General features: G+C 43.1%; 1 protein-coding gene across 2 annotated transcripts in view; it reads right to left on the bottom strand.

Moving 5' to 3' along the window:
• Nucleotides 1-2,976: 2,976 nt before the first annotated feature.
• Nucleotides 2,977-26,997, bottom strand: part of PLCG2 (phospholipase C gamma 2) — a 171,025-nt gene continuing 147,004 nt past the window's right edge. For both annotated transcript variants that reach the window (XM_082438973.1, XM_082438972.1), the window contains exons 29-33: nucleotides 26,646-26,760; nucleotides 25,541-25,708; nucleotides 21,017-21,105; nucleotides 3,999-4,183; nucleotides 2,977-3,314 (exon numbers count right to left, since the gene is read on the bottom strand). In XM_082438973.1, the coding sequence (XP_082295099.1) occupies nucleotides 3,272-3,314; nucleotides 3,999-4,183; nucleotides 21,017-21,105; nucleotides 25,541-25,708; nucleotides 26,646-26,760 (600 nt within the window). In that variant the 3' untranslated portion in view covers nucleotides 2,977-3,271. The remainder of the gene's footprint in view (nucleotides 3,315-3,998; nucleotides 4,184-21,016; nucleotides 21,106-25,540; nucleotides 25,709-26,645; nucleotides 26,761-26,997) is intronic.

The raw sequence follows: 26,997 nt of genomic DNA, 5'->3' as shown, positions 1-26,997 counted from the left end.
CCTCCAATTATTTCATCTCTGTATAGATTAATATTATCTTTGTTAGAATTGTCAAGGTACAGTATCAATTCTGTTCTCCCTTTTCAATTTTATGTATGGAAATATTGATGGTCTTTCACACAGATAGATGGGAACAGAAGGAATTATGTGACAGCAGGGTAGCTGAATTCTTCCAACTCCTTCAGAACTACGTGCTAAAATAAATACTCAGAAATCTTGGGTGTTCCTTCAATTTTGTTGAAAGCAAAGAATTGGGAACCACCAGCATTGCGGAAGGATTTGTATCCTGTTAAGAGGCTTTCACTTTCCAAACACCATATTTTGATGTTTACATCTTGAGTCATGCTCTACAGTAAGACTGACTATGGGGAAAGATGTTTTCTTCGGTAAGGAGAGAAAAGGGCATTTTCTCGGGCAGATGAATCTTAGGAAAGAGTACAATAGGAAGGGGAAGATCTGAAAATTGATCCCCTAAAACTAACTCCTGGGAAAAGTCTGGTAGATTGCTAGGGGTAAGACTGGCCCACTTTAAAAAGTATTGGCCTTGGGGGCTTAAGTTTAGTTTTTATTTAACTATGTCATAAAGCATATAAATTATTAGATTATGTGGCCTCTTAATTAATAAAGCAGCAGGTCCTCAAATGTCCACTGTAACTAGTCCCGTAAGATGTTTGTCGGCAAAAGGGTTCTCAGATCAAATTTGGGAAAGGGATATTCTACACCCCTCTTCACTGTGCACATTAGAATAGCCAAGTTTTACAGTAGAGAAATTAACTTTCTATAACCTAAATTTCACAAACTCAAATGATCTAACCAGCCTCCTCCATTTATATTTCCACGTAATAACGGATGTTCACCATTTCCTTTATCAATTAGAATAAAGACTATTTTACACATAGGCAATCATGGCTTGACTCCATCAATGTTGCTGCCATTTCAGGTTGTTCCTATCAATCACGATTCTCCTTGACCTGAACTGGCTGTGCTCATTACATGGCTGTTAAACCACAATCTCAGCTAGATATTTTATACTTAGGTTATGTGGCATCTGGGCAGACTCTGATGTCCTCTGTGCCCCTCACTTTCTCTGTGTCTCAACCTAGAGAATCCTACCACCACCAAGAACCAGATTAATGTGTTACCCTATTAAGGGGAGAGTGTAGTGCCAAAGCAAATATTCTCTAATGGTGGATTCAAGTCACTGTAGCACGGAGGAGCAGGAGCCGGTTTTAGGGGAGAGGGTTCTTCCCAGCACCATTGAGAGTATAAACCCTCTCATGTGCCTGCTCTGTCTCTGCGTGAGTATGGCTCGGTATGGATTCTACAAGGTAGCAGCTGAAAAGGTGCTTAGCTTCTGCCTTCTGTGCTACCACTTCTTAATTTTTTTTGACATAGTAGCAGAAAATCCATTTTAAGCAGAAAGGGGATCTTGGTCTTACCTTTTGGCTTTAAAATGGAGTGAGGTGGAAGGTTTATGTCTTTTATTCACCCCTAGCTGAAAACAGGTAATGACATCAACACCTGAGCTTGTAGAAGTAATGCTGGAGCCAAAAGGGGCTTGTGGCTGGAGGTGCAATAATTAGGCTCCAGTGGCTTCCTGGCCAACAGCCAATGGGGCACTGGCTACAGAGTCTGAAAATTCCCTCCCTGCAGCATTCAACTCAGTGCCTTTTCCATCTAACCTTTCTTGAATGTTGCTTTGAACATTTGCTACCATCGGGAATGTTCTTCCCTCAGTTGCTGGCTGCCAAATAAAATAGCAACTTCAACTCAAGGAATAACTAAGTAATAAGAGCAGCCTGACCAAGGTGGGGCTGTTAGGTATACTCAGGGCTTCATGGAAGATAAAACGCATTTCTTTTAGAAGCACATGGATAGGTTCCATGAGACCGGCAACCATGGCTTTTTTTTTCTTTCCTTAATTTTTTTAAGACCTGGAACCCCCAGACTTTGGCATAGTGCTTGGTGTATGGAAGTACTTGATAAACTTGCATGGAATTGGAGGGATGGGGTCTTTTGATGAGACAGAGCATGGCTGGCTTTAAGGTACTCTTCAGCTAATTCGTGCACGCTAAACCCAGGATAATAAGGGGCGGGTGGAGTGGATTTCTAGGACACACTTCCATCCAAGTAAAGCCACCAGACTGACTGCTGGTTTGTGGTTCCCCAACAGTCACTTGTTTCTCCTAAGTTAGTTCTCAGTTCACTCTGACCAAGTTGTGGCTCTACGGGCCACTCCCCACCCCCCGCACACTATCCTCGCCTTGAAAAAGCCTTATTAAAGCATCACACTGTACAAATCATTAAACTGCATCTCAAGATGTAGCGGAGGATCATCTTGTCCTAGGTGGGTCTGCCCCTTTGTGGGTGGCCGAATCTGAGATTTTCTGTAGTTTCCTAAGGCTTCGCTCACTGCTCCAGAAAACTGGATAATCCAGAGAGCCTACCCTGTATCACCCCGTTTAAGCAGTGAGTGACCTCTTGCCTGTGGACAGCTGCAGACCCGGAGCTTCCCTGTGGCTATGCAGCCAGCTCATAAGTGGACGGAGCCAGGGGTGAGTGAGAAGCTGGCCGAGCCTTCAGGGGCTCTGATCAGCTCTGTAAATCAAAGAGGCCCCAAGATTTCCACCCTTGACCCCCACTGCCCCAGTCACGAAGCAAGTCTCTGTCTTAGTGGATGGGCTCCACCCCCAGCCCCCTGTCATGTATGGCAGCAGGTCGGTTCAGCCTGCTGGTGGTAGTTAAAGTGCTTTGACCTGGGGCAGGGCTAGGGCTCCTCTCTGGGCCCTGGTAAATTCTGATGGCCTTAAGTGTGAAATCGTTTGCCTTTTAGTTCAAATCCTTTCCAGAATCTAATGAATTAGTTCCTTAAGAGATGGGGCTCATCTTCTGTGGAAGTCAGTTACCTGGGTCTTTAGGGGCCAGAGAAGGAATACTGCTCACTCTACAGGTTGTGCACAGAAGCTTTAACTGATCAAGAGTTTCATTGCTTTTATTCAGTGAGGTTTGGAACACGAGAGGTCAAATGTGAGCAGGTTTGGGGGTCCTCTATAGAGACTATAAGTTAAGAAATTGTCCAAGACGAAAAAGTTACCAGGAAGTTACCCCAACTCATGCCACTTGGGTCGACTTCAGAAACGTCATCTCGCTGACAGGCTTGAGGAGAGGATGACCTCACACGTGCACATGTTCCCAGGGTCCGAAGAGAGCACACAGTCCTACATGCAAACACACGCGCACACACGACACCTTTACACGCGGAGCCCGGCCTCTATGAGTAAAACTTGCTGTTGCTGACTCTCTTCTCTCTTAACCTGAAATGAAACAGATTTCACCGTCATCCATTAGTCTAGGACATGGGCCACGTGCTGAACTCTGACATTTCTCTGTCCACACATTTGCAGGATATTCGGGGCTGGAGGGTACAGGGCAGAGTTGAAGAAGTGAGTCCCTGGCAAAGACACGTAACTTCCGTGGATCTGTTTCCTCACTGGTCATTGTCCTGGGGTCACTGCTACTGTGTAGGTGTGGTCAAGATGAAATGAAAATCACATGGGTAAGGAGTCTCCATGCTCTTTGCAACGGAGGTTGCTACTGGCATTTTCTTCACGATAGTTCTTGGTGGAGCAGGAATATCTGGCCTACTTGGCTGTCCTTCCTTACACGTCCGTAGCACAATTCAAAGCGTCCCTTGTTGCGGAGGGGGAGGGATTCTGTTTCGATTTAGGGACCACTGGACTAGCCCATGCTTGGGAAGTCTAGAAGCGCTCCTTAAACAGTAGTGGTCATGGCTTTTGCACTCTGACATTTGCACTCTGACATTCAAGTGTCCCTCTCGTGAGGACGGCTCTGCTTAGGGAAGGTGCAGATGCTTAAGCTCTAACTGTAAGTAACTGATGGAGCAAAGAGAAGCAGAGTCAAGGGTATCAGGGCCCGCAGCCCTGGCCCCAGGGCCCAACATCACAGTGGCTGCGGGGTTGGAGGGGGGGCTGACCCACCTGCGGTTGCACTTCTCCTGGTACAGCTGCAGCTGGTTCTCGTTGACGTTGAACTCTCTGACCAGGGCATCCCGGTTGGCGCTGCGCAAGTTCTGGTGTGTGTCGTACAGAAAGAGTTGGTTGTTCAGTTCTTCTTGCCGCCTCCGCAGCTGGCGGCAGGAGGAGTAAAGCTCCTCTTCGCTCTCCTGGGGAACAGAGGTGAGAACAACCATGTGGGGACAGTGTCTTCCAAACCAGGATGTGGGGCATGGCACCTGGAGGGTGTGAGGGAGGGGAGCACAGGGCAGACCTGTCGTCTGCTGGGACCTTCCCAGAAGATCTAGGCCCTCTTTTCACCAAAGATAAACTTGCAGTCATTTACTCCATGGGAAGCAAGCAGTTTAGAAACTCTGGTTCTCGAGGAGGGGGAGCTTTATTGTGAAACACTGAAATAACAAATGCACTGCCCACTGATCCTGTTTCTTAATCAAACCTGGTTTTTCGTGGGTCTGTGTCACCTTCTGGCTCTCATCCAAATGCAAAGGCTCTGTGCTTATAGTGGAACACAGCAGGTGAGGCAGAGGGCAGCCTGGGTGGGAGGTAGATTGGTGGTGGCCTGGGGGCTGGAGTGAGTGGAGACAGCTAATGAGCAGGAGTTGCTTTCTGGGGGGATGAAAATATTCCAAGACTGGCCATGATGATGGTTACACAACTCTGAATAGACTAAAAACGATTGAACTGTATACTTGAAGTGGGTGGAATGTACGGTATAGAAATTATAGCTCAATAAACTTGTCACCCCCGCTGCGGCAAAAAGAGGCAGGGAAACATAGGCTATACCCCCAGAGATGGGCTTGTCACGCTGGCCAGTAACGACGACTCCCCTGTCACCGCCGCCCCCTGGCGTGTGACCCAAGCCAGGCAGATGGGTAGCAGCCCTGGGCCTCTGGTCAGTGCTCTTGGTAAAAAGAAAGTTTCTTTTCTTGGGGATCAGTGGAAAGAGTGATGATTGTTTCCAGTTGCTAGCAGTCCCTTTGCTATCGCGTTGAGAAAGAGAGGGAGACAGAGCCGCTGGGAGAGCACCTGGATCCAGCCATGACTGAAACAAGCCCTACTCCTAAACCCTGCAGTTGTCCGAGCCAAAATATTCCCCCCATTATGCTAAGGGGAAAAAAAAAATCTTATCGGGTAAGGTGTTTGGATTTCAGCAAGGGAGGAGAGGGTGTGTTGCCTCACTGATGTTTTTAAAAGGTCTCTGTCTATTGTGCAAAGGATGGCTACTCAGGGGGTGGGTCTAGTGGCTGTTACCACTGGTGCAGTAGGTCAAGTGAGAGACTCCAGTGCTACAAAAAACGGGCATCCATATACACAAGTGGGCTTCTGTTGTCATTTATTCTTATAAAACGTGGCTCAGACCATAGCTTGGTCTGAAATTTTTTTCTCACCTTAACGACCTAACAAACCATCATGGACATCCCCGGGATAGCAGGTAGAACTCTGACTTTGGAGAGTGGGGATAGAGATGGTAAAGGTTATTCTGGCCACTGGCAAAGTGCCGAGGAGTAAAACGATGACTGTCTTTGCACAAGGAGTGGAGGTAAAATGGGTGGTCCTTGGTAACTGATTCAACGTACTGAGTGAGGCACTGGGAAGGGTCCATAGTGACTTCGCTTAACCGTTTATCCTTCCTCAAGGAGACCAGCTTTCCTTCCTATTAAAACTAAAGCAAAACAACACTGTACTACAAATGGTCTCTTTTCACCTGCTCTCCGCCTAGAAGAAAACAACTTATGTTGCTTTCATGTATGTAATGATGAGTAGCACTGATGTATATACACTACCAAACGTACAAGAGATAGCTAGTGGGAAGCAGCCGCATAGCACAGGGAGATCAGCTCAGCGCTTTGTGACCACCTAGAGGGGTGGGATAGGGAGGGTGGGAGGGAGGCTCAACATATATATACACACATATGTTCTATTACAGAAAAGTAGCCCATAACAGAAAAATAATTATCCTGGAAGAAAATGAGAAAATTTTTATATCAGCCCCAGAAAGCTTCACAAATGGTATCTTTGACATCTGTTGTATGTAGGTAGCGGTTACCTCCAATTCTATTCAAAATGTGCCATAACCCTGAGAAAGAAGGCTTCCAAGTAATTTATATGAAGCCAGCATAATAAAACCTGACCAAAAACTTCAGTGAACAGCAGTGAGAAAACCCTAAATAAAATATTAACACGTCCATTATAGAAGCACGTTAAACAGTACAATCCCATTGTATTTCACTAAGAAATTCTTTTTTCCTGCTCTTAAGATGACTGTTTCACACTTTTGCTCTCCCTAAATCTCCCCAATCTCAGCTGATGGCCTTGCTTCATGTTTCGTGTAGATGAAATTACGTGGGAAATCTGCCCATCTGGCTCCTTACCATATAGCCCATGGCTTTCCTCCTGCACTTACCCTTTCTCTGTCCTGCTTCGTTTCCCTTTTTCACTAAATCATCTCCATCAGCAGTATGCAAGTACATCTTAAGAAGCTCTGCCTTCACCCCAGCAGCTACGGACCCATCTCTCGTCACCTTCACAGCAAACGTCCTTGAATAAGTCATATGCTCCCCATCGATATATCATCTACTCCCTCTTACGTTTTACATTTTCAGTTTTTATTAATTATATAAGCACAGAGTTTAAAGAGCCAAGAAGTCCCACGAGGATTATTACCACAAAACCCAGCTGTCTCCTGGTTCACCACCCCCTGCCCCTTGATCCCTGGCCCCCAAAGTCAACAGTGGTTTCTTTTGATTATTAACTTCACAGTTAAATGATTTTGTTTTTCTAAAAAACAAAAACCAAAGCAAAACAAAACAAAAAAACCCTGCTTATTACTCCAAGTTCTTGGTTTTTCAGTTTTTAGGGATTATCTTCAGAGAGAAAGATTTGGCTGTTTTATCTTCCCCCATGGAGATAAATCCATTTTTGGTTATATCAATTTATGTTTACATCACAATTTTATTATTATTCCCACTTTGAGCCCTTGAATCTTCTTTAACCCCTTGTTTTAGATGGATGTGTGTGTGTATAATTTAGAATTTAAAATCCTTGAATTCTTGGAGAACACCTTTGGTAATAAGTTTTCTCTGCTCTGTGACAAAACCTTCATGGAATTCTCTATCTTTACTTTTTTTCTGTTTGTTTTCTTCCCCCACCGATGCTTTTTCCTTTTAATTTTTTTATGTTGCCATTTTATACTTACAGAAAAGTTGCAGTAAGAGTACAGCAAATTCTCATACCCTGTGCCACACTGGTCCCCAGGGTCACCATCCTGCACAACCACAGTATAATTATCAAAATTAAGAAATTAGCATTGGGGCAATACTGTTAACTAAAGTATTCGGTTTTCACTGAGTTTTCCATCCATGTCCTTTATCTGGTCCAAGATCCAGTCCAGGAACCCACATCACACGCAACTGCCGTGTCTTCCAGTTTCCTCCAATCTGTGACATTTCCTCAGCCCCACCCGCCCCCCATTTATGACCTTGACACTTTGAAAGAGTCCTGGTCACTTGCTTTGTAGAACATTCTGCAGTTCAAGGCTTTGTCCGGTGTTTTCTCATGATTTGTTTGAGGTTCTGCAGCTTTGGCACGAATGCCACACCTTCTCAGGAGGTACATGATGTCAACATATTACTGGTGGTGACACTGATCATTTTTGGTTAAGATGGTGTCTGCTGGGTTCATCCACTGTAAAGCTACTGTTTTTCTTTCCAATTAAATTTCTTAGAGGAAGGTATCAGTAGTTTGAGACTATGCAAATAGCCTGTTTCTCCTCAAACTTTGACTCACTAATTTTAGCATCCACTGGTAGATCTTTACTGCGGTGTTCCAATGGCGATTTTCTATTTCCCTCACTCCTGCATTTCTTTTCTTGAATGTTTATTTTTTTATTTTATTTTTTATGGAAGTATAGTTGATTTACAATGTTGATTTCTGCTATACAGCAAATGACTCAGTTATACACATATATACACTCTTTTTTATATTCTTTTACATTATGGTTTATCCCAGGATTTGAATATACTTCCCTGTGCTATACAGTAGAGGACATTCTTGTTTATCCATCCTATATGTAATAGTTTGCATCTACTAACCCCAGACTCCCAGTTCATCCCTCCCCTCTGCTTTGGCAACTACAAGTCTGTTCTCTATGTCTGTGAGTCTGTTTCTGTTTTGCAGATAGCTTCATTTGTGCCATAGTTTAGATTCCACGTATAAGTGATTATCATATGGTATTTGTCTTTTTCTGTCTGAGTTACTTCACTTAGTATGATAATCTCTAGTTACATCCATGTTGCTGCACATGGCATTATTTCATTCTTTTTAATGGCTGAGTAGTATTCCTTTGTATATATGTACCACATCTTCTTTATCCATTCTTCTGTCGATGGACATCTAGGTTGTTTCCATGTCTTGGCTATTGTGAATAGTGCCGCTATGATCATCAGGGTGCATGTATCTTTTTGAATTATAGTTTTGTCTGGATATATGGCCAGGGGTGGGATTGCTGGATCATATGGTAGTTCTATTTTTCGTTTTCTGAGGAACCTCCATACTGTTTTCCACAGTGGCTGCACCAACTTACCTTCCCACCAACAGTGTAAGAGGGTACCCTTTTCTCCACACCCTCTCCAGCACTTGTTATCTGTAGACTTTTTAATGATGGCCATTCTGACTGGTATGAGATGGTACCTCATTGTAGTTTTGATTTGCATTTCTCTAATAATTAGCGATGTTGAGCATCTTTTCATGTGCCTGGTGGCCATCTGTATGTCTTCTTTGGAGAAGTGTCTATTTAGATCTTCTGCCAATTTTTTGATTGGGTTGTTTGTTTTCTTGTTGAGTTGTATGAGCTGTTTGTATATTTTGGAAATTAGGCCCATGTTGGTTGCATCATTTGCAAATATTTTCTCGCATTCTGTAGGTTGTTTTCGTTTTTGTTTATGGTTTTCTTTGCAGTGCAAAAAGCTTGTAAGTTTGATTAGGTCCCATTTGTTTATTTTTGTTTTTATCTCTATTGCCTTGGGAGACCGAGCTAAGAGAACATTGGTATGATTTATGTCAGAGAATGCTTTGCCTGTTATTTTTTCTAGGTCACTCCTGTATTTATTAATGGAATTCTTCTGTAAGGAAAAACTCTCTCTTCTCTCTCATTTAATTAGTATTTTTAAATTATTTTTTATGGATGTATAGTTGATTTACAATGTTGTATTAGTTTCAGGTTTACAGCAAAGTGATTCAGTTATACACACACACACACACACACACACACACACACACATATTCTTTTTCAGATTCTTTTCCCATATAGGTTATTACAAAATATTGAATATAGTTCCCTGTGCCATATAGTAGTAGGTTGTGGTCATTTATCTATTTTATATATAGTAGTATGAATCTGTTACGCCCAAATTCCTAATTTATTCCTCCTACCCACCTTTCCTCTTTGGTATCCATACATTTTTCTGTATCTGTACTCTGTTTCTGTTTTGTAAATTAGTTCATTTGTATCATTTTTCAGATTCCACATATAAGTAATATATGATATTGTTTTTCTCTGACTTCACTTAGTATGATAATCTCTAGGTCCATCCATGTTGCTGCAAATGGCATTATTTCATTCTTTTGTTAAGGGCTGAGTAATATTCATTGTTTATATATACCACATCTTCTTTATCCATTCATCTGTTGATGGGTATTTCACTTGCTTCCATGTCTTGGATATTGTACATAGTGCCGCAATGAACATAAGGGTGCATGTATATTTTTAAAGTATTGTTTTCTCCAGATATATGCCCAGGAGTGGGATTGCAGGATCTTACGGTAACTCTATTTTTAATTTTTTTGAGGAACCTCCATACTGTTCTTCATAGTGGCTGCACCAGTTTACATTCCCACCAACGGTGTAGGAGGTTCCCTTTTCTCCACACCCTCTCCAGCATTTATTATTTGTAGACTTTCTGGCCATTGTGACCCGTGTAAGGTGATACCTCACTGTAGTGTTGACTTGCATTTCTCTAATAATGAGTGGTGGTGAGCATCTTTTCATGTGCCTATTAGCCATCTGTATGTCTTCTCTGGAGAAATGTCTGCTTAGATCTTCTGCCCATTTTTTTGGTTGGGTGGTTTGTTTTTTTGATTTTGAGCTGTATGTCTCTCTTTTAATTATTAAACATTCACGTGTCCATGGGTTATAATCCAATATTATTATTTTGCTGCTCAAATTGTTCCAGCTTGGGCCCTTGGGAGATTTTGATGTGTCACCATCCTTTCTTTAGCACTTCTTTATCTGTTACTTACTGGAATTTGAAGATACTCCAGGCTTATTTTATATTTTATCTGTCCCTACTCTGGAATTAAGCTCTTGTCTAAAGAGCTCTGATTTCTTTTACTGTAGAATGATATTTAGAAAGCAAGATGTGGGTGCTTGGATGTGCTTATTGCTACTGGGGTGTCATTAGTTCTAGGCCCTCTCAGTAGACACAGCTAGGGTATGTATATATGTAGAGTAACTGATGCAAACATATGTTTATTTCTGCATACCTGTGTGTATGTGTATTTTAAGTGAGCTTACACTGATACCTCTGATTTCAATCAAACATTAACTTTGGAAGGGTTGGTGTATATTTCTCCTTGTTCAGGTGTTGCTTTATGTCTTCCAGTCTAAAAGCCCTATACCTTTCTTATTCGAATTACTCCTAACATGATGTTATAGTTTTTGTCATTATCATGAATGAGATTTCCCATCTGTCCCTGCCTCCCATCCCACATTTCCAACTGTTTAGAATAGAGAAAAGTGAGTGACTTAATAGATACATGACAAATACACAAATCAGTCTCCTTAAAATTGGAGTCTGTTTTTTAAAGTATATAACCATAATTTGTGAGCAGATAATTTTATTGCTTCACCACACTTTATACTAATTGTTTCTTTGACTGGTTACATTTGTTACCTCTAAAGGTATATGATTTTGCTCAGTGTCATTAACTATACCAGGGTTAAACCACCCTTGCATTATTGGACTAAACTACTTACTTGTAATATATCGTTCTTCCAGTAAATAGCTGGAAATGACTTGCTAATTTTTTTAGAATTTTAATCTGTATTCATAACTGACATTTATCTATGACTGGGTGGTGATATGAAAGTTATACAGCTTCAAGACATTAACTGGAACATTTCCAGTTTTCTGTTGACTTCAGTGGATTAAAATTGGAATTGTGTTCTTTAAATCCAAATAGAACACAGCTATTAACACCATCTAGATCTGATACCTCTTTTATCTGATAGGTGTTTTATTACCCTTTAGGTGTTTTTTGTAGGACTTCATCTCCAAGTTTTCTACTGTTTCTTGACACAATTTTAGCCCATTCTTCAAGGCAACCATTTTGCCCTAGTTTTTCAAACTTTTTTATCTTATTATTTGGGGTTCAGTCTCCTTTTCAATATTTACTCTTGGATGTTTTTGCCCTTACTTTGTTCATTAAGCAGGCAAAGAGTTTATTTAATTGATCTTTTCAATGAATCAGCATTTGTTTTATGTTTCCTTCAGTTGGCTTTTATCTTTATTATTTTTACTTTTAAATGAATATTCAGTTTTCTGTGTAGTTTTAAGGCAAGCACTCTCCTACATATACTTATGGCATAAATGTTTTACTACTTTTGGGTAATTTACTTGATTTATTTCATCTGGAATTCCTTATTTTCAAATAGGGAACATTTTGACCATCTTAGTATCTTTCAAATTTTATCAGGTTATAACGTATTAAGGTTTTCTTTGTGATCAAGTACTCAATCAAGTTTCTGAGAAATAGAAGAAAACAGTGTACGTTATCCACTTGTAGAACATAAAGTGTACCTCTTAAATCAAACTTGTTAGTCATTAGTTTGATCATCTGTCCTTGGTGATTTTTTTGTATACTAGACATCCAGATTCTGAAAGATGTTTTTAATCAAGTAATCTTTTATTTGTATGAACTTTTGTTTTATACATGTAGCATAGTAATGCCGGTTTCTAACTAAACATCTATGACTCTTGCATCCCTTTTGTAAACCAGACATTCTGTCATTACATATCGTCCCTCTTTATGCTCTTTAGTACTTTTGATCTTGAATTCTACTTTGGTATTAATTTTTCCTTCCCAATTTTTCCCAGTAACACTTCATTACTGTTTCTTTTCTTCTAACCTTTGTTTCAGGCCTATTTCTTTTAAACATTGCACAGCTGGATTTGCTTCTTTTCTAATGGGAGAAATCAGCCCATTCACCTGATCAAATCTAAGTTATATCCATTATTATATTTTTAATTTCTTCTTCTTTTATCCTTTTCTAATGTTTACTCTCTTGGTCAAGTTTCTGTTTATCTCTTTTTCGCCTCTGCTTTTCAATTCTTATGGTGGTTACCTTCAGTTTTTTAACATTTCCTTTGTACCTCAAACTATCAGAATTAACTCTTCCCTTGAAGGATGCTTTATTTGGCTATTGATCCCAGAGGCATAAATGTTGAAACCTTTTAGGATGCCTGTATTTTACCTCTTAACTCCTGGGTTTTGCTGATATTTGATTATTTTCAGTTCTAGACTATTATGAAATTGAGCTATCTCTTGAGTGGGATACACGATATGTCTGAAATCCTGCATATCCACAAATAACATTTCTATTGCCTTGACATGGCAAGTGGGTGGCTGGGCACTGATTTCTTCTGTCTTACTTGTCTGTAGATGGCATTCTTCTGGTTTCCAGTGCGGAAGAGGACAAGTCTGATATTAGATGTATGTGGTTTTCTTTGTAGATAACTTGGTGTGTTGGGAAGCTTTTAGGGTTTTTTATTTATCCTTAGAATTCAAAAGTTTTACTAAGATATGACTTGGGGTGTTGGGTGTGCATTCTATTCTTCCCTTCAGGAACCAAGCGAGTCATCTCTCAAGTAGCAAATCAGAGAAAATCCCCACTAGTAACTGCTTCATTAGTAGCTCCCCACCCTTCTGTTGCATTTTGTCCTTTGGGGACATGCTTGCATGCTAGGCTCAGAGGGCAGATGCCCATGACCTATCTTTTCCTTTATGATTTCTATCTCATGGTGGTATTGCTCTGGATTTTGAGACATTTCTTCCACATTTTTTTAACATCTTTATTGTAGTATAATTGCTTTAAAATGGTGTGTTACTTTCTGCTTTATAACAAAGTGAATCAGCTAGATGCATACATATATCCCTGTATCCCCTCCCTCTTGCGTCTCCCTCCCACCCTCCCTATTCCACCCCTCTAGGTGGTCACAAAGCACTGAGGTGATCTCCCTGTGCTATGTGGCTGCTTCCCACTAGCCATCTATTTTACATTTGGTAGTGTATATAAGTCCGTGCCACTCTCTCACTTCGTCCCAGCTTACCCTTCCCCCTCCCCACGTCCTCAAGTCCATTCTCTACATCTGCGTCTTTAGTCCTGTCCTGCCCTTAGGTTCTTCAGAACCATTTTTTTCCTTTTTTAAGATTCCATATATATGTGTTAGCATATGGTATTTGTTTTTCTCTTTCTGACTCACTTCACTCTGTATGACAGACTCTAGGTCCATCCACCTCACTACAAATAACTCAATTTCGTTTCTTTTTATGGCTGAGTAATATTCCATTGTATATATGTGCCACATCTTCTTTATCCATTCATCTGTCGATGGACACTTAGGTTGCTTCCATGTCCTGGCTATTGTAAATAGAGCTGCAGTGAACATTGTGGTACATGACTCCTTTTGAATTATGGTTTTCTCAGGGTATATGTCCAGTAGTGGGATTGCTGGGTCATATGGTAATTCTATTTTTAGTTTTTTAAGGAACCTCCATACTGTTCTCCATGGTGGATCAATTTACATTCCCACCAACAGTGCAAGAGGGTTCCCTTTTCTCCACACCCTCTCCAGCATTTGTTGTTTGTAGATTTTTTGATGATGGCCATTCTGACTGGTGGGAGGTGATACCTCATTGTAGTTTTGATTTGCATTTCTCTAATATTAGTGATGTTGAGCATCCTTTCATGTGTTTGTTGGCAATCTGCGTATCTTCTTTGGAGAAATGTCTGTTTAGGTCTTCTGCTCATTTTTGGATTGGGTTTTTTTTTTTTTGATATTGAGCAGCATGAGCTGCTTGTAAATTTTGGAGATTAATCCTTTGTCAGTTGCTTCATTTGCAAATATTTTCTCCCATTCTGAGGGTTGTCTTTTCATCTTGTTTATGTTTTCCTTTGCTGTGCAAAAGCGTTTAAGTTACATTAGGTCCCGTTTTTTTTGTTTGTTTGTTTGTTTTTATTTCTATTTCTCTAGGAGGCGGGTCAAAAAGGATCTTGCTGTGATTTATTTCATACAGTGTTCTGCCTATGAGTGCTCTTTCCTCTCAGAGTTTTATAGTGTCTGGCCTTACATTTAGGTCTTTAATCCATTTTGAGTTTATTTCTGTATATGGTGTTAGGGAGTGTTCTAGAACAATTTCATTCTTTTACATGTAGCTGTCCAGTTTTCCCAGCACCACTTATTGAAGAGGCTGTCTTTTCTCCATTGTATATTCTTGCCTCCTTTATCAAAAATAAGGTGACCACAGGTGCGTGGGTTTATCTCTGGGCTTTCTATCCTGTTCCACTGATGTCTATTTCTGTTTTTGTGCCAGTACCATACTGTCTTGATTACTGTAGGTTTGTAGTATAGTCTGAAGTCAGGGAGCCTGATTCCTCCAGCTCCATTTTTCTTTCTCAAGATCACTTTGGCTTTTTGGGGTCTTTTGTGTTTTCATACAAATTGTGCAATTTTTTGTTCTAGTTCTGTGAAAAATGCCATTGGTAGTTTGATAGGGATTGCACTGAATCTGTAGATTGCTTTGGGTAGTATAGTCATTTTCGCAATGTTGATTCTTCCAATCCAAGAACATGGTATATCTCTCCATCTGTTTGTATCATCTTTAATTTCTGTCATCAGTGTCTTATAGTTTTATTGCATGCAGGTCTTTTGTCTCCTTAGGTAGGTTTATTCCTAGGTATTTTATTTTTTTTGTTGCAATAGTAAATGGGAGTGTTTCCTTAATTTCTCTTTCAGATTTTTCATCATTAGTGTATAGGAATGCAAGAGATTTCTGTGCATTAATTTTGTATCCCTGCTACTTTACCAAATTCGTTGATTAGCTCTAGTAGTTTTCTGGTAGCATCTTTAGGATTCTCTATGTAGAGTATCATGTCATCTGCAAACAGTGTATGCAGATGACATGCTTTACTGTATGTTTCTCTGTCTTCTCAGTTTCTTAACTTACTGTGTTTGGGGTCTCCTTTTTGCAGGCTGCAGGTTCGTAGTTCCTGTTGTTTTTGGTGTCTGCCCCCAGTGGGTAAGGTTGGTGCAGTGGCTTGTGTAGGCTTCCTGGTGGAGGGGACTGGTGCCTGTGTTCTGGTGGATGAGGCTGGATCTTGTCTTTCTGGCAGGACCACGTCCAGTAGTGTGTTTTGGGGTGTCTGTGACCTTATTATGATTCTAGGCAGCCTCTCTGCTAATGGGTGGGGTTGTGTTCCTGTCTTGCTAGTTGTTTGGCATAGGGTGTCCAGCACTGTAGCTTGCTGGTCGTTGAGTGGAGCTGGGTCTTAGTGTTGAGATGGAGATCTCCGGGAGAGCTTTCGCCGTTTGATATTATGTGGAGCCGGGAGGTCTCTGGTGGACCAATGTCCTGAACTCGGCTCTCCAACCTCAGCGGCACAGGCCTGACACCCGGCCAGTGCAACAAGACCCTGTCAGCCACATGGCTGAGAAGGAAAGGGAGAAGAAAAAAGAAAGAAAAAAATAATAAAATAAAATAAAATAAGTTATTAAAAAAATTATTAAAAATAAAAAAATTAAGAAGTCATAAAGAAAAGAAAGACGAGAGCAACAAAAGCAAAAAACAAATCCACCAATGATAACAAGCACTAAAAACTATACTTAAAAAAAAAACCCTTGGACAAATGGTAAAAGCAAAGCTATACAGACAAAATCACACAAAGAAGCATACACATACACACTGACAAAAAGAGAAAAAGGAAAATAAAATATATATATATATATATATAAAGGAATAGAGCAACCATATCAATAAACAAATCTGGCAATGATAATAAACTCTAAATACTAAACTAAGATAAACATAAAACCAGAAACAAATTCAATGCAGAAAGCAAACCCCAAGTCTACAGTTGCTCCCAAAGTCCACTGCCTCAATTTTGGGATGATTCGTTGTCTATTCAGGTATTCCACAGATGCAGAGTACATCACGTTGGTTGTGGAGATTTAATCCGCTGCTCCTGAGGCTGCTAGGAGAGATTTCCCTTTCTCTTCTTTGTTTGCACAGCTCCTGGGGTTCAGCTTTGGATTCGGCCCCGCCTCTGCGCATAGGTTGCCTGAGGGCGTCTGTTCTTTGCTCAGACAGGACGGGGTTAAAGAAGCAGCTGATTAGGGGCCTCTGGCTCACTCAGGCCGGGGGAGGGAGGGGTACGGATGCAGGGCGAGCCTGCGGCGGCAGAGACCGGCGTGACATTGCAGCAGCCTGAGGCGCGCCGTGCGTTCTCGGGGAAGTTGTCCCTGGATCACAGGACCCTGGCAGTGGTGGGCTGCACAGGCTCCCGGGAGGGGCAGTGTGGATAGTGACCTGTGCTCGCACACAGGCTTCTTGGTGGCGGCAGCAGCAGCCTTAGCATCTCATGCCCGTCTCTGGTGTCCGTGCTGATAGCCTCGGGTAGCGCCCGTCTCTGGAGCTCGTTTAGGCGGCACTCTGAATCCCCTCTCCTCGCGCACCGTGAAACAAATCCACATTGTCGTTTGAGTCACTAATGTGGATCTCTCTATTTATGTATTTATGTACTGAATTTTTAAATTCAAAAGATCTTTTTTTTTTGGTTTCAAATTCCAGAAGGTCTTTTTTAGAGCTTTAATGTGCATCCAAATAAAGCACTGATGTGTTAGGGTTCTCATAAGATGCTTCCAGCAGCTCTAGTTCAACTGCCAGCCACCTGTACCAGGTATTCACCTGGTCTTTCCTCCTCTTGTCGCTATGTGCCTGGTTTTCCACTGCATGCTCATGGTTTTGTATGTGCGGTAGTCACACCAAGGCACTGGGTCGTGGTGGAGGCACCTTTTGTTTCTGCTGTTTGGGAGCAGCACTTGTCAAACTCTAGCTGTTGAGGCACAAGGAGGGCCTTTCTCTCTGTCTCCAGGTCTCCCAACTGTAAAGAAATCTTTCCCAATCTCAAACACCAGGACCAGCTCAGCTCCCGAGTGCAGCACCCCCTACTCATCCTCCAGGACTTCAGTGTGCCCCACAGCCCTTCTCCAGAGGGATATGTGTGAATCCACACATCTGCTCCGGCTGAGCCTTTCTGGGAACCACAGATCCTGGTCTTTCCAACTAGGCCACTCTACCCCTTGTACCTTAGCTCCCACCCAGCACGAAGGTAAGCACTGCTGACCCCGGGATCTGTACTCAGAGATCCTGGGACTGCCAGTTTTCTCAAAAGTACCCTCCAGATACTGCCAGCTTGCCCATCGATGATAATTAGGATGACTATTCGAGTTTACGTATTTCTCCCCATTCTTCTGAATCTCACAAGTTTAGATCATTTGAGTGAAGGAGGCCCTTTTCAATTAATGGCAGGATTGCATATAATACATCAACTTAAAAGAAACTATTTACTTCCAGAGAACAATTTGACATGTATCCAAAAATACATGGTCTTTTATTTTCCTCTTTGACCTATTATTCCATTGCAAAATAGCTAGTAGCCTCAGGAAGTAATTTTTAATCAATGTTCTATGAAGACCTTCATTATTATAAAGTAAAAAGGTACAAACAACCTAACTGTCCATCAGTGGGAGAAAGGCTAAGTGAATTAGGGACCTCTACCTGATGAAATAGGCATTAATGGCTTTGAAAATCGTAAGAATATGGAAAAAAGCTTAGCGTCATCTGTGAAGTGAATAAAGGGCACATATTCATACTATATGAATGCAACTATGAAAATATCATATGCAAAAAATTATCAGGCAAAGGAAAGATATCAAAATGCTAGCAGTAGTTATGTACAGGTGGTTTATGGGATTTTTTCAATCTCCCCCTTCCTTTTCCTACTTCTCAAATTAAGTATCATAGGTAATGGTGTTAAAAAGACCCTTTGTAAACCATATATACAGCTAACAGAGTAACAGAATTGATAAGTGACTGTGACATTTAAGTGGCTTCTTCAGAAAGGGCTCAACGTGCTTACTGACAGCTTACTGGGGCTTTAAACTCTTATCGCAGCCAATGTTTTATGAGTAAACTCCATCTCAGCTCGCACTGGATCAATCATTTGCTCAGACAAGGCTTTCTGGAAGCTGTTTACCAGAGTGTCTGTCCGGCGTCACAGAGGATACAGTGATAAATAAAACGCGGTTTGACCTTGGGCACCCAGGTGTCCCAAGCACACACCTCTCAGCACAGTGTGGGGCAGACAGGCCAGACGGTACCTGTGAATGGCTTACAACCAGGTGACACATGTGGAATTAAATAAAAGCTCGGGAACCAGTAGCAAAGATGAAACCTGCACGTACTCAGACAACTTTTCCCCCGGGAACCCCACACAAAGCCCCCTCTTCCCCCCACCCTCTCAGTGGCCTCCCCAGCAGAAGCTTCCGTCATTAAGGAAGTCAAAGCTGGATAAAAACACATTTTCTTTTAAATACAGTAATTGCATCTGCCGCCGGTGCTACCTAGTCATTTAAATTCTTTATAATGCTTCCGGGTTGTTTAATGACAGCTTTGCAGAGCAGTGTGTAGACGAATGTTCAACAAGGACTACCAGGAAAGGGAGGAATTTATATAAAACTTTCAGGTCGAGCATTTCTATCACTTAGAATCATGAAAGGTCATTTTTTTGGATCCATAATTTAAGGCTCAAGTGAAAACTGATTTTCATATAAACATTACATTTACTTTGACAGAGTCCAAAGTGCTAACATTTAAAATCTGTTTCAAAATGGAAAACCTTCCATCATCCATCCCCTTATCCTTTTCAGACAGTTTCATCATCACGAGCTTAGTTTATACCAACAAACTGTCACTGAGGTTCTTCGGCCCCCACCTGCTGTGCCTTGTATTTTTGCACCCTCTTCCACCTTGATGCTTCTAAAATGCTTTTGAAACTATCAAGGTTATCAAAACTGAACGGAAGGCAAACAGCTATGCAGAAAGCCTAACGTTCTCTCCTCCGAGTTTTTACCGCATGGGCGATGGCGATGGCTGTTCAAAGGCATCCCCGTCCTTGCCTTCTCCCTTCCCCACTGGATGGTGCTCAGCTCTACAGGCACACCTGGGAGATGCTGCAGATTGGGCTCCAGACCATCCCAATACAGTGAATAGTGCAATAAAGCGAGTCACACACATTTTTTGGTTTCCCGGTGCATGTAAGAGTCACGTTTCCACTAGACTATATTATGTCTAAAAAACAATGTACCTACCTTAACTAAAAATACTTTATTGCTAAAAAATGCTATCCATCATCTGAGCAAGTCATGGTAATAACAGCCAAGATCACTGATCACAGATCACCATAACAAATACAATAACGAAAAAGTTTGAAATATGTGAATTACCAAAATGTGAGACAGAGACATGTAGAGAGCAAATGCTGTTGGAAAAACGGTGCCAACAGACTTGCTGGTCACAGGGTTGCCATAACCCTTTAATTCTTTTAAAAAACACAGTATCGGGCTTCCCTGGTGGCGCAGTGGTTAAGAATATGCCTGCCAATGCAGGGGACACGGGTTCGAGCCCTGGTCTGGGAAGATTCCACATGCCATGGAGCAACTAAGCCCGTGAGCCACAAGTACTGAGCCTGCGTGTCTGGAGCCTGTGCTCCGCAACGGGAGAGGCCACGACAGTGAGAGGCCCGCGCACGGCGATGAAGAGTGGCCCCCGCTCGCCGCAATTAGAGAAAGCCCTCGCACAGAAACGAAGACCCAACACAGCCAAAAATAAATTAATTAATTTAAAAACAAAAACAAAAAAACACAGTATCTGCAAAGTGCAATAAAACGAGGTATGCAAGCAACACTGACAGAGCCCACGTCAGCCCTCCGGGTTTTCCAGGTTCTCTCAAGAGAACTGGGGCGAGCACAGATTCACCCAGCCCATGCTGAGTGTTGTGGTTAGGGGAGTGGAAAGACCTTGGGAGATTGTACTGGCCACATACGGGGCCTAGTGGGGTTCGTACTATAAGAGAGGCCGTCACAAAGACTCTGAAGCTCTAGAATCACAATACATACCATCAAACCCAAGACCTGAACTACCCACTGCTCGGTGCTGCATTCTTAACCTTTTGTCCTCACCAACCTTATCTCATCCTCTTTCATAATTCAAGGAGGCCCAAGTCCTTTCCATCAAGCCTACCCAAACTGGTTAATCAAAGGAGAGAATATGTATCTTCAAGGCCGCTGCAAACCAAAAGAACAAGAAGGCAGGCTCCACCAACAGCAGACAGAACCACAAAAGGAGTGCCGCTCGCTGTGGGAACGTGAGGTCCGTGAATTCCCTTCCCCAGGACAAGCCGTGACAAAGCTTTGCTGGATGCTTGCAGACCTTTGGAAGGGATTACCAAAGACCAACAGGTGAGGTAAAGCACGCAGGAAAGATGCGTTTACCTTGAAGAGCACTGTCTTGCCTGGCTGTGACTGAAATGAAACCAAAGAACTTCCAAAGAGCTTCCCCCTTTCCAACTACACAACCTCTTCACGGAATCGTACAGCATCCTGCCAGAAGAAAGGCCGCTGGAAGGAAAACCCTAGGACCTCGGAGGAAATCTGTAGCTAAAAGGAATCCTTCTTTTATGATGTGGCATGTTTGGCTAGATAATTCTCCATGTGTTCCAAGTCCCTCAGCCATACTCATGGGTCGTCTCCACCGCACCAGCAGACATACATGGGGCAGGGAACCCCAGCTAGTGTTTCTCCACTCACCAGGACTGGCCGCATCTCACAGAAGACCAGGAGGCAAGCCAGCTCAATGTCCTCACTGTAGCCGTTCTTCAGAGGAACAGATCTAAATCCTGCAGATTGCAAAAACAACACAAAGACAGGCAGTTAATGTCAGACCTTTCCTTTCTTCGAGTACCCAGGGATCACATACCCAGTGCAAGGAGCAGAGAAGTCAGTGCCCCATGCTGGGGGCTGACTTCCTTCCTGGAAGCCACAGGTCCCACCCTGATGGTTGGGGAGAGAGGCTGCAGAACACAGCCTGACTGACAGGTCCATCCAGAGAAGTGAAGTTAAAAATACCTGCCATCTAGAAATGAAAATGAGTCACTCAGAGCGAATTAAAACCCACAGAACATTGCACGTTGAATTCAGAGCGACTACAGCTGTAGTTTCAATTCCTTAAATACTTCTGAGGCCAAAGACTCAAAGGAGTAATGAATCCCCACATTCATTTTCTCCACTTAGCCCTTTACAAAGCTTAGGACGAGAGAGTGTTTTCTCTTTAAAGATTTCCAAGGGGAAGAAATCTTCCCGTCCCCTGGCAGTTCATAGCAGCATTGATCATCCTCCTCTAAAAGCCATTCCCAATTTACAATTAGGACCTGTGTCTGACGGTCATTTAAATGTTTCTTTTTATTTAGGAGAGGGGTGAGGTGGGGCTGAATTCCCCCCACCCCTCCCCATTAAGTAATGTTTAAGGCAACACATCTCAAAGGTTGGTTGGTTTGCTTGTTTTGATGAAGTAGTATAACTGAATACACAGTAGAAATGAAAGTCTCGCTCCCACCCACTCATAACCCCTTATTCCAGAAGGAACCACTGTTAACAGTATCTTTCCAAAATAGTCTATGCATGTTAGTTTCCCTTAAAATCGCAAAGGATAGTACACTGCCCAGCAATTCTGTACCTTACAGTTTCCACTGACCACTCTATCTTAAGGATTTACTGTATAGCCCTAGTATCCCTTTGAAAGTTTTTAAATTGAAATATAGTTGACGTACAATATTATGTTACCTTCAGGTGTTTTACATAGTGATTTGATCTTTGCATCCATTATGAAATGATCACCCCAATAATTCTAGTAACCATCTGTCCCCAAAGTTAGTACAACATTACTGGCCATATTCCTTATGCTTTTATATTATATCCCAGTAGCTTCTTTGTAAGTGGAGATTTGTACCTTGAAAGCTTTTTATTTGCACTGTATCTGCTGATTGTCTGGGACAAGCAACGCTCAAAGTAGGGCATGTGGGCTAGTTTCTCTGTGCCTTCCACCACTCAGGTTTTGGCTTGTTTGATGACTATTCTTATTTCTCTTAGAGAACCTTTTTTAGTCTGCCAGCCAGTTGATTTATCACCTTTAAATAATATCTATTGAATCCCTCACTTTCCACTGCTAATGATGAGGAAATTGGCGTGCTTACATAACCCTATAGCTTCTCTCCCTTTTCCTCCCCTAACCTGGGTAAGTTGTATTATTATTTCTACATCAACATGGTGTGTAATATTTGCGTTCCATTTTGTAACCATAATTCTCCCACAAAGGGAAGCTTAGTTTTCTAAAAGAACATGACAAGGAACACCTGTACACTCACGACCTAAATCTTACCATTAACCTTTCACTATACTTATGTTTATCCACCCACCAATCTATCGTGTGTGATATTTACTTCATATTTCAAAGAAAGATGAAGGCCTCTGTACACTTCTCCTTATGTCAGCATGAATCTCATTAACAAGAGGTCAATATTTGTTCAGTGTCCCTTTTCTGATATAAAATTTACACACAATGAAATGCACACATTTTTTAAAATGTCCAATGCTCACCACCTTCTTACTGAACTAAACTTTTCCATCAATATTTTGGCTGGCTAAATTTGCCTTTTGTATTCTTGAATATGAGCTCATGGGACATATAATCCCTGGACTGTGCATATGTGAACACATCCATCCTGTGATTTTATACTTGAGTGACAGTGTGAGTGTCACAGTATAAAACTCTCAGGTCACACGCTCTTTTCCCTGGAGGATTTTGGGGACACTGCTCTCCTTGAATTTTGCTGTAGAGAAGTTTTCTGGCATATTTTCCCCTTAGAGGTGTTGGGAATTATGTGATGTGAATCACCTGTGGGTCTTATTAAAATGCAGATCCTGACTCCAGAGGTCTGGGATGGGGCCGAGATTCTGCATCTCTACCGAGCTGATCTATGGACAGTGCGGAAGCAGTTGGTCTAGGTGTTGATTGATGTTAGAACGTGCTGAACTGCTGTGCGCTGTGGCGTTCCGGGGGGCAGCCCGTGCACCCCGAGCAAAGTAGTGCGGCCCAGCGCATGCCTCCGAAGTCGGAGAAGTGAGCTCTGTCCCTCCTGTGGCTGGACGTCTCCAGTTCCCCATACCTCCTGTCACCGCCCAAGCCTCATTTTTAGGAGCGGCCCTTCACATATACGGGGAGTAGGGCTGAAAGGTGTTTGCCAATTTCACTAAAAATAGTTTGGTTCCGTTTTTCTTCTTACTGGTTTTGGTTACTTCACAGAGGAAAGGGAAACAGAGACATCTTTTGACGTAGCATCAGTATTTTTGGCTTATTAGGAGTAGGGGAGGCCCTGAGGGTGGCCTGCAGAGTAGGGAAGAACATGGGGTTTGAAGTCAGATTCTGCCCGCCCGGGTTTGAATCCCAGCTCTGGTCCGAAAGGTGCGTAACCTTGACCTAGTTAATTAACAGCTCTAGGCCCAAAGTGCTTATATTTAAAAAGCGGAGATGATAAAACCCCTTTGACAGGACTGCTGTGAGGATTAAAAGAGAAAGAGTTTAAGGCACCAAGCACAATAAAGGCTGTTTTCCTTCTTTCCCGAGCTCCAGCTGGCTTAAAAGCTTAAGTGCATCTCTAATGACAATGGGCAGAGTTTAATTTCGAGTTCGATGCCTCATGCGCAAAGGTATTGTTATTCTGGGTCACGCCTTCCATGAATATGGATGTACCAGGCAGTGCTAGCAGCGGGACAGAGAGACAAGGTCTTACTGAGAGCATCTCACAGCTGGGGGAAGGGTCACATTTTGTATCATCCTTGAGATGTTCTTTGTTTTATAAGTCTCTCCAAGCTAAGCCATAGCATTTTCTAGATGAGTCGACAGACACTGTTAGGTGGCTGGTCAAGAGGGTTCCTCAGCCTTGGGAGGGGCCACGGTTCACATCCCTCGTCAGGACCCGGTAAGGACGGGGACACAGCAGAGCCACTGCTCTGTGCAGGATGAGTCCTGGGGAGGTGGGTTAGGAAGGGGTGGGCACAGTTACCACAAAAAGAAATCTGTCCTAAGCCTACTTACGGCTAATGTAAAAGAGGCAAATTGCAGAGTAAAGTCCTGCGGCTAAATTGCTGGGTTTAATGTAGTTTCCAGTGAGGGCAAGTTAACCAAGAGGGTTGGCAAACATCAGGCCTCTTGGACTTCCAAATGAGTGTTCACTGCTGTTATTAAATCAGGAAGATGGTATTTCTAATCAGACAAGTTAAATATTTCTCAAGTCCCTGTTTAATCTTCTCATTCGCTTAGGAATTTGCTTCCTCGATAGGATGGGCAGCCTAGGTCTCACTCGGCTTTCTCCGGGTGCCCTCTGAGGAGCTGGCTAAAGATGCAGATTCCTGGGCCCCCCAGACTGGCTGAACGAGAACAGTCTGGGATGGGCCTGCATTTCTAACTGGAGCATCCTCACACACGCGTCTAGTTGTAGAAATGATTAGGTGTATATGAGATAAATTTAGGGACTATCTGGTATGTTCCAAGTTTAGAAAAAATTAAAAAAAAAAATAGGAAACAGAACCCAAGGTTTCCAAACAACATCAAGAGAAAAGACTATCTTTGTATACAACTCACTGAAATGAGAGTGATCTTTTGCTCTCGAAAAATGATCCTTGGAAAATAGGGGAACAGTGACCTCATGAAGAATTTGGAAGGCTCAGTGACTGGGGTCTCTCAGAAATACAGGGCCCTTCTCAAAGCATGAAGGGGTTTTGTGTTTTGCTCAGCATGAGAAGGAATCACAAGAAGAAGAAGTGAGTCAACCATCCCAACCTCATAGAAGAGGAAGGTGATGCTCGGACAGCCCAGGTGACTTGCCCAGGGTGACGCGGGGAAACGCGGGCCTAAGACTGTAGTTCCGGGTCTCTTCCTTCCCCGGGAGCACCTTACCACCCCTGAACCTGCCTGAGGAGAGGCCAACAGCTTCTAACCTTCCAAAACGAAATCAAACTACAGTGCCGGGTAGACCGTCAACTAATAATCCAGTTTTGGATGCAGAAGCCCCACTGTGACCGGCCCAGCATCCCATCCTGCCGCTTTCCACGGTCCCTGTCCCAGCTCACGGGAACTCCCACGAGATCAGCTGTCCAACCTACCCACGATTTAATAAAAGCCAGGAAAAAGGCTTTTGTCATTCCTTTCAAAGCCAGCAGCCCAGACCCAAAAGGATGCCAATCCAAGCCAAACATTATCATTAAAACGGGTCTTACCTGATTTGATTCCTTTAATGGGGAAAGTGGCATGCGCGAGAAAGTTGGGATCGCTGAACATATCTTCCTCGTAAACCACAAAGCGTAGAAACGCGAGGTTTGGGTCATAAATTTCAAACGTCACCTTCTCCTGTGTTGGAGCCCAAACAGGGCTTAGGCCGTTGTCATCTGGAAGGAGATCCAAGCTCACTCAGAGGCCCCATTCATCCTGCCCCCTCTTGGTTACACCATCTCTACATCTGCTGGCTTTGAATCTCCGTAGCAACAGTGTAAAAACACATCTAGGCCAGGATCTAAGAAATAATTTTTTTCCAATGGCATCGCAGGCCTGGCCCTCAGTAAGCAGGGGGGAGGCGACCACCGCCCCGTATAGATCTCCCACCTCAACTCCCTGGGATTGGGGGGTGGACAACAGCGCAGGAACAGGCAGGTCTGGACGAGAGAAAAGGAGACATGGGAGCCACATCCCTCGTCTGATGGGGGAGGTGGGTTAGGCGCTCTGAAGAGACAGTGGGGTCTGGAGTTGCCAGGGGAGAACCAGCCTCAGGGAGTAAGGTAAACAGTTAACTTCCACCCTCCACAAAGGCCAGTTTCACTGGTCAGCACGTGAGCTGTTCATCGGGCTACCTTCTACCAGGGGCAGTGGTCCCAAGCCTTAAAAGGTCCACAGTTCAGCTTTTTCCAGGCTTCAAATGGCAGAACAGGCATTCTCTGGGCTTCCCTGCCCTCTGGGTTAAGATCACCCAGCTTGGGCTGCAGTCTTTTGGGTCAGGTCAGCCACACCCTCTCTTAGCCTTGGACGCGGTAGGTAAGCAGGGGGGCGCCGATGCACGGAGGGGGCGATACCCCAGAGCGATGGGGAGCTGGAGCCTTGCCGGGGCCTCCCGCCGTGACTTACAGGCTGAGAAACATGGCAGTGGGTCCAAGTCCAACTCTTTCATCACGTGGCCCTTTGTTTCCCCTCTCCGAGCTGCCCATGGCAGGCAAGGGGGATGAAGGGAAAGACCTGGACACCAGTGCCTTACCGAATCCCCGATGACTAGCATCCCCAACCTGTGATTCAACTCGCCTGAAGTTTAAGTGAAGAAAGGACCCAGCAACTTACTCACAACTGTTGTTTTGAACTTGTTGTTGTCATATTCGGCTCCGCATATTTCCACCTCCACAAAGGGACATGCAATACTTCGTCCAGGTTTGGGGAGATGACGAGCCCCCAGAACCTAGGACACCAAAAGCAAGTATTGGAACTCTCCTGGCTCCATCCTGGGCAGAGCCAACAAGTTCCACGTGGTGGGTTCTCATTTCTTCACTGGTGAAGTACTAGACCCTCCTACAGTGGACACCCCTACTGCTTCCCTTTTGTGGATGAGGAAATAGGGGTGGAGATTCCCACAGCTGTTAAGAATGAGCTGGGATGGGAGCCCCAGTGCCAAGAGACTCAACAGGTGGACCTCACC

Source organism: Balaenoptera physalus (genome assembly GCF_965194825.1).
Source record: "Balaenoptera physalus genome assembly, chromosome: 19".
Classification (NCBI taxonomy): Eukaryota; Metazoa; Chordata; class Mammalia; order Artiodactyla; family Balaenopteridae; genus Balaenoptera; species Balaenoptera physalus.
The sequence above is the reverse complement of the archived record's forward strand: the minus strand, read 5'-3'. Positions and strand labels throughout refer to the sequence as shown.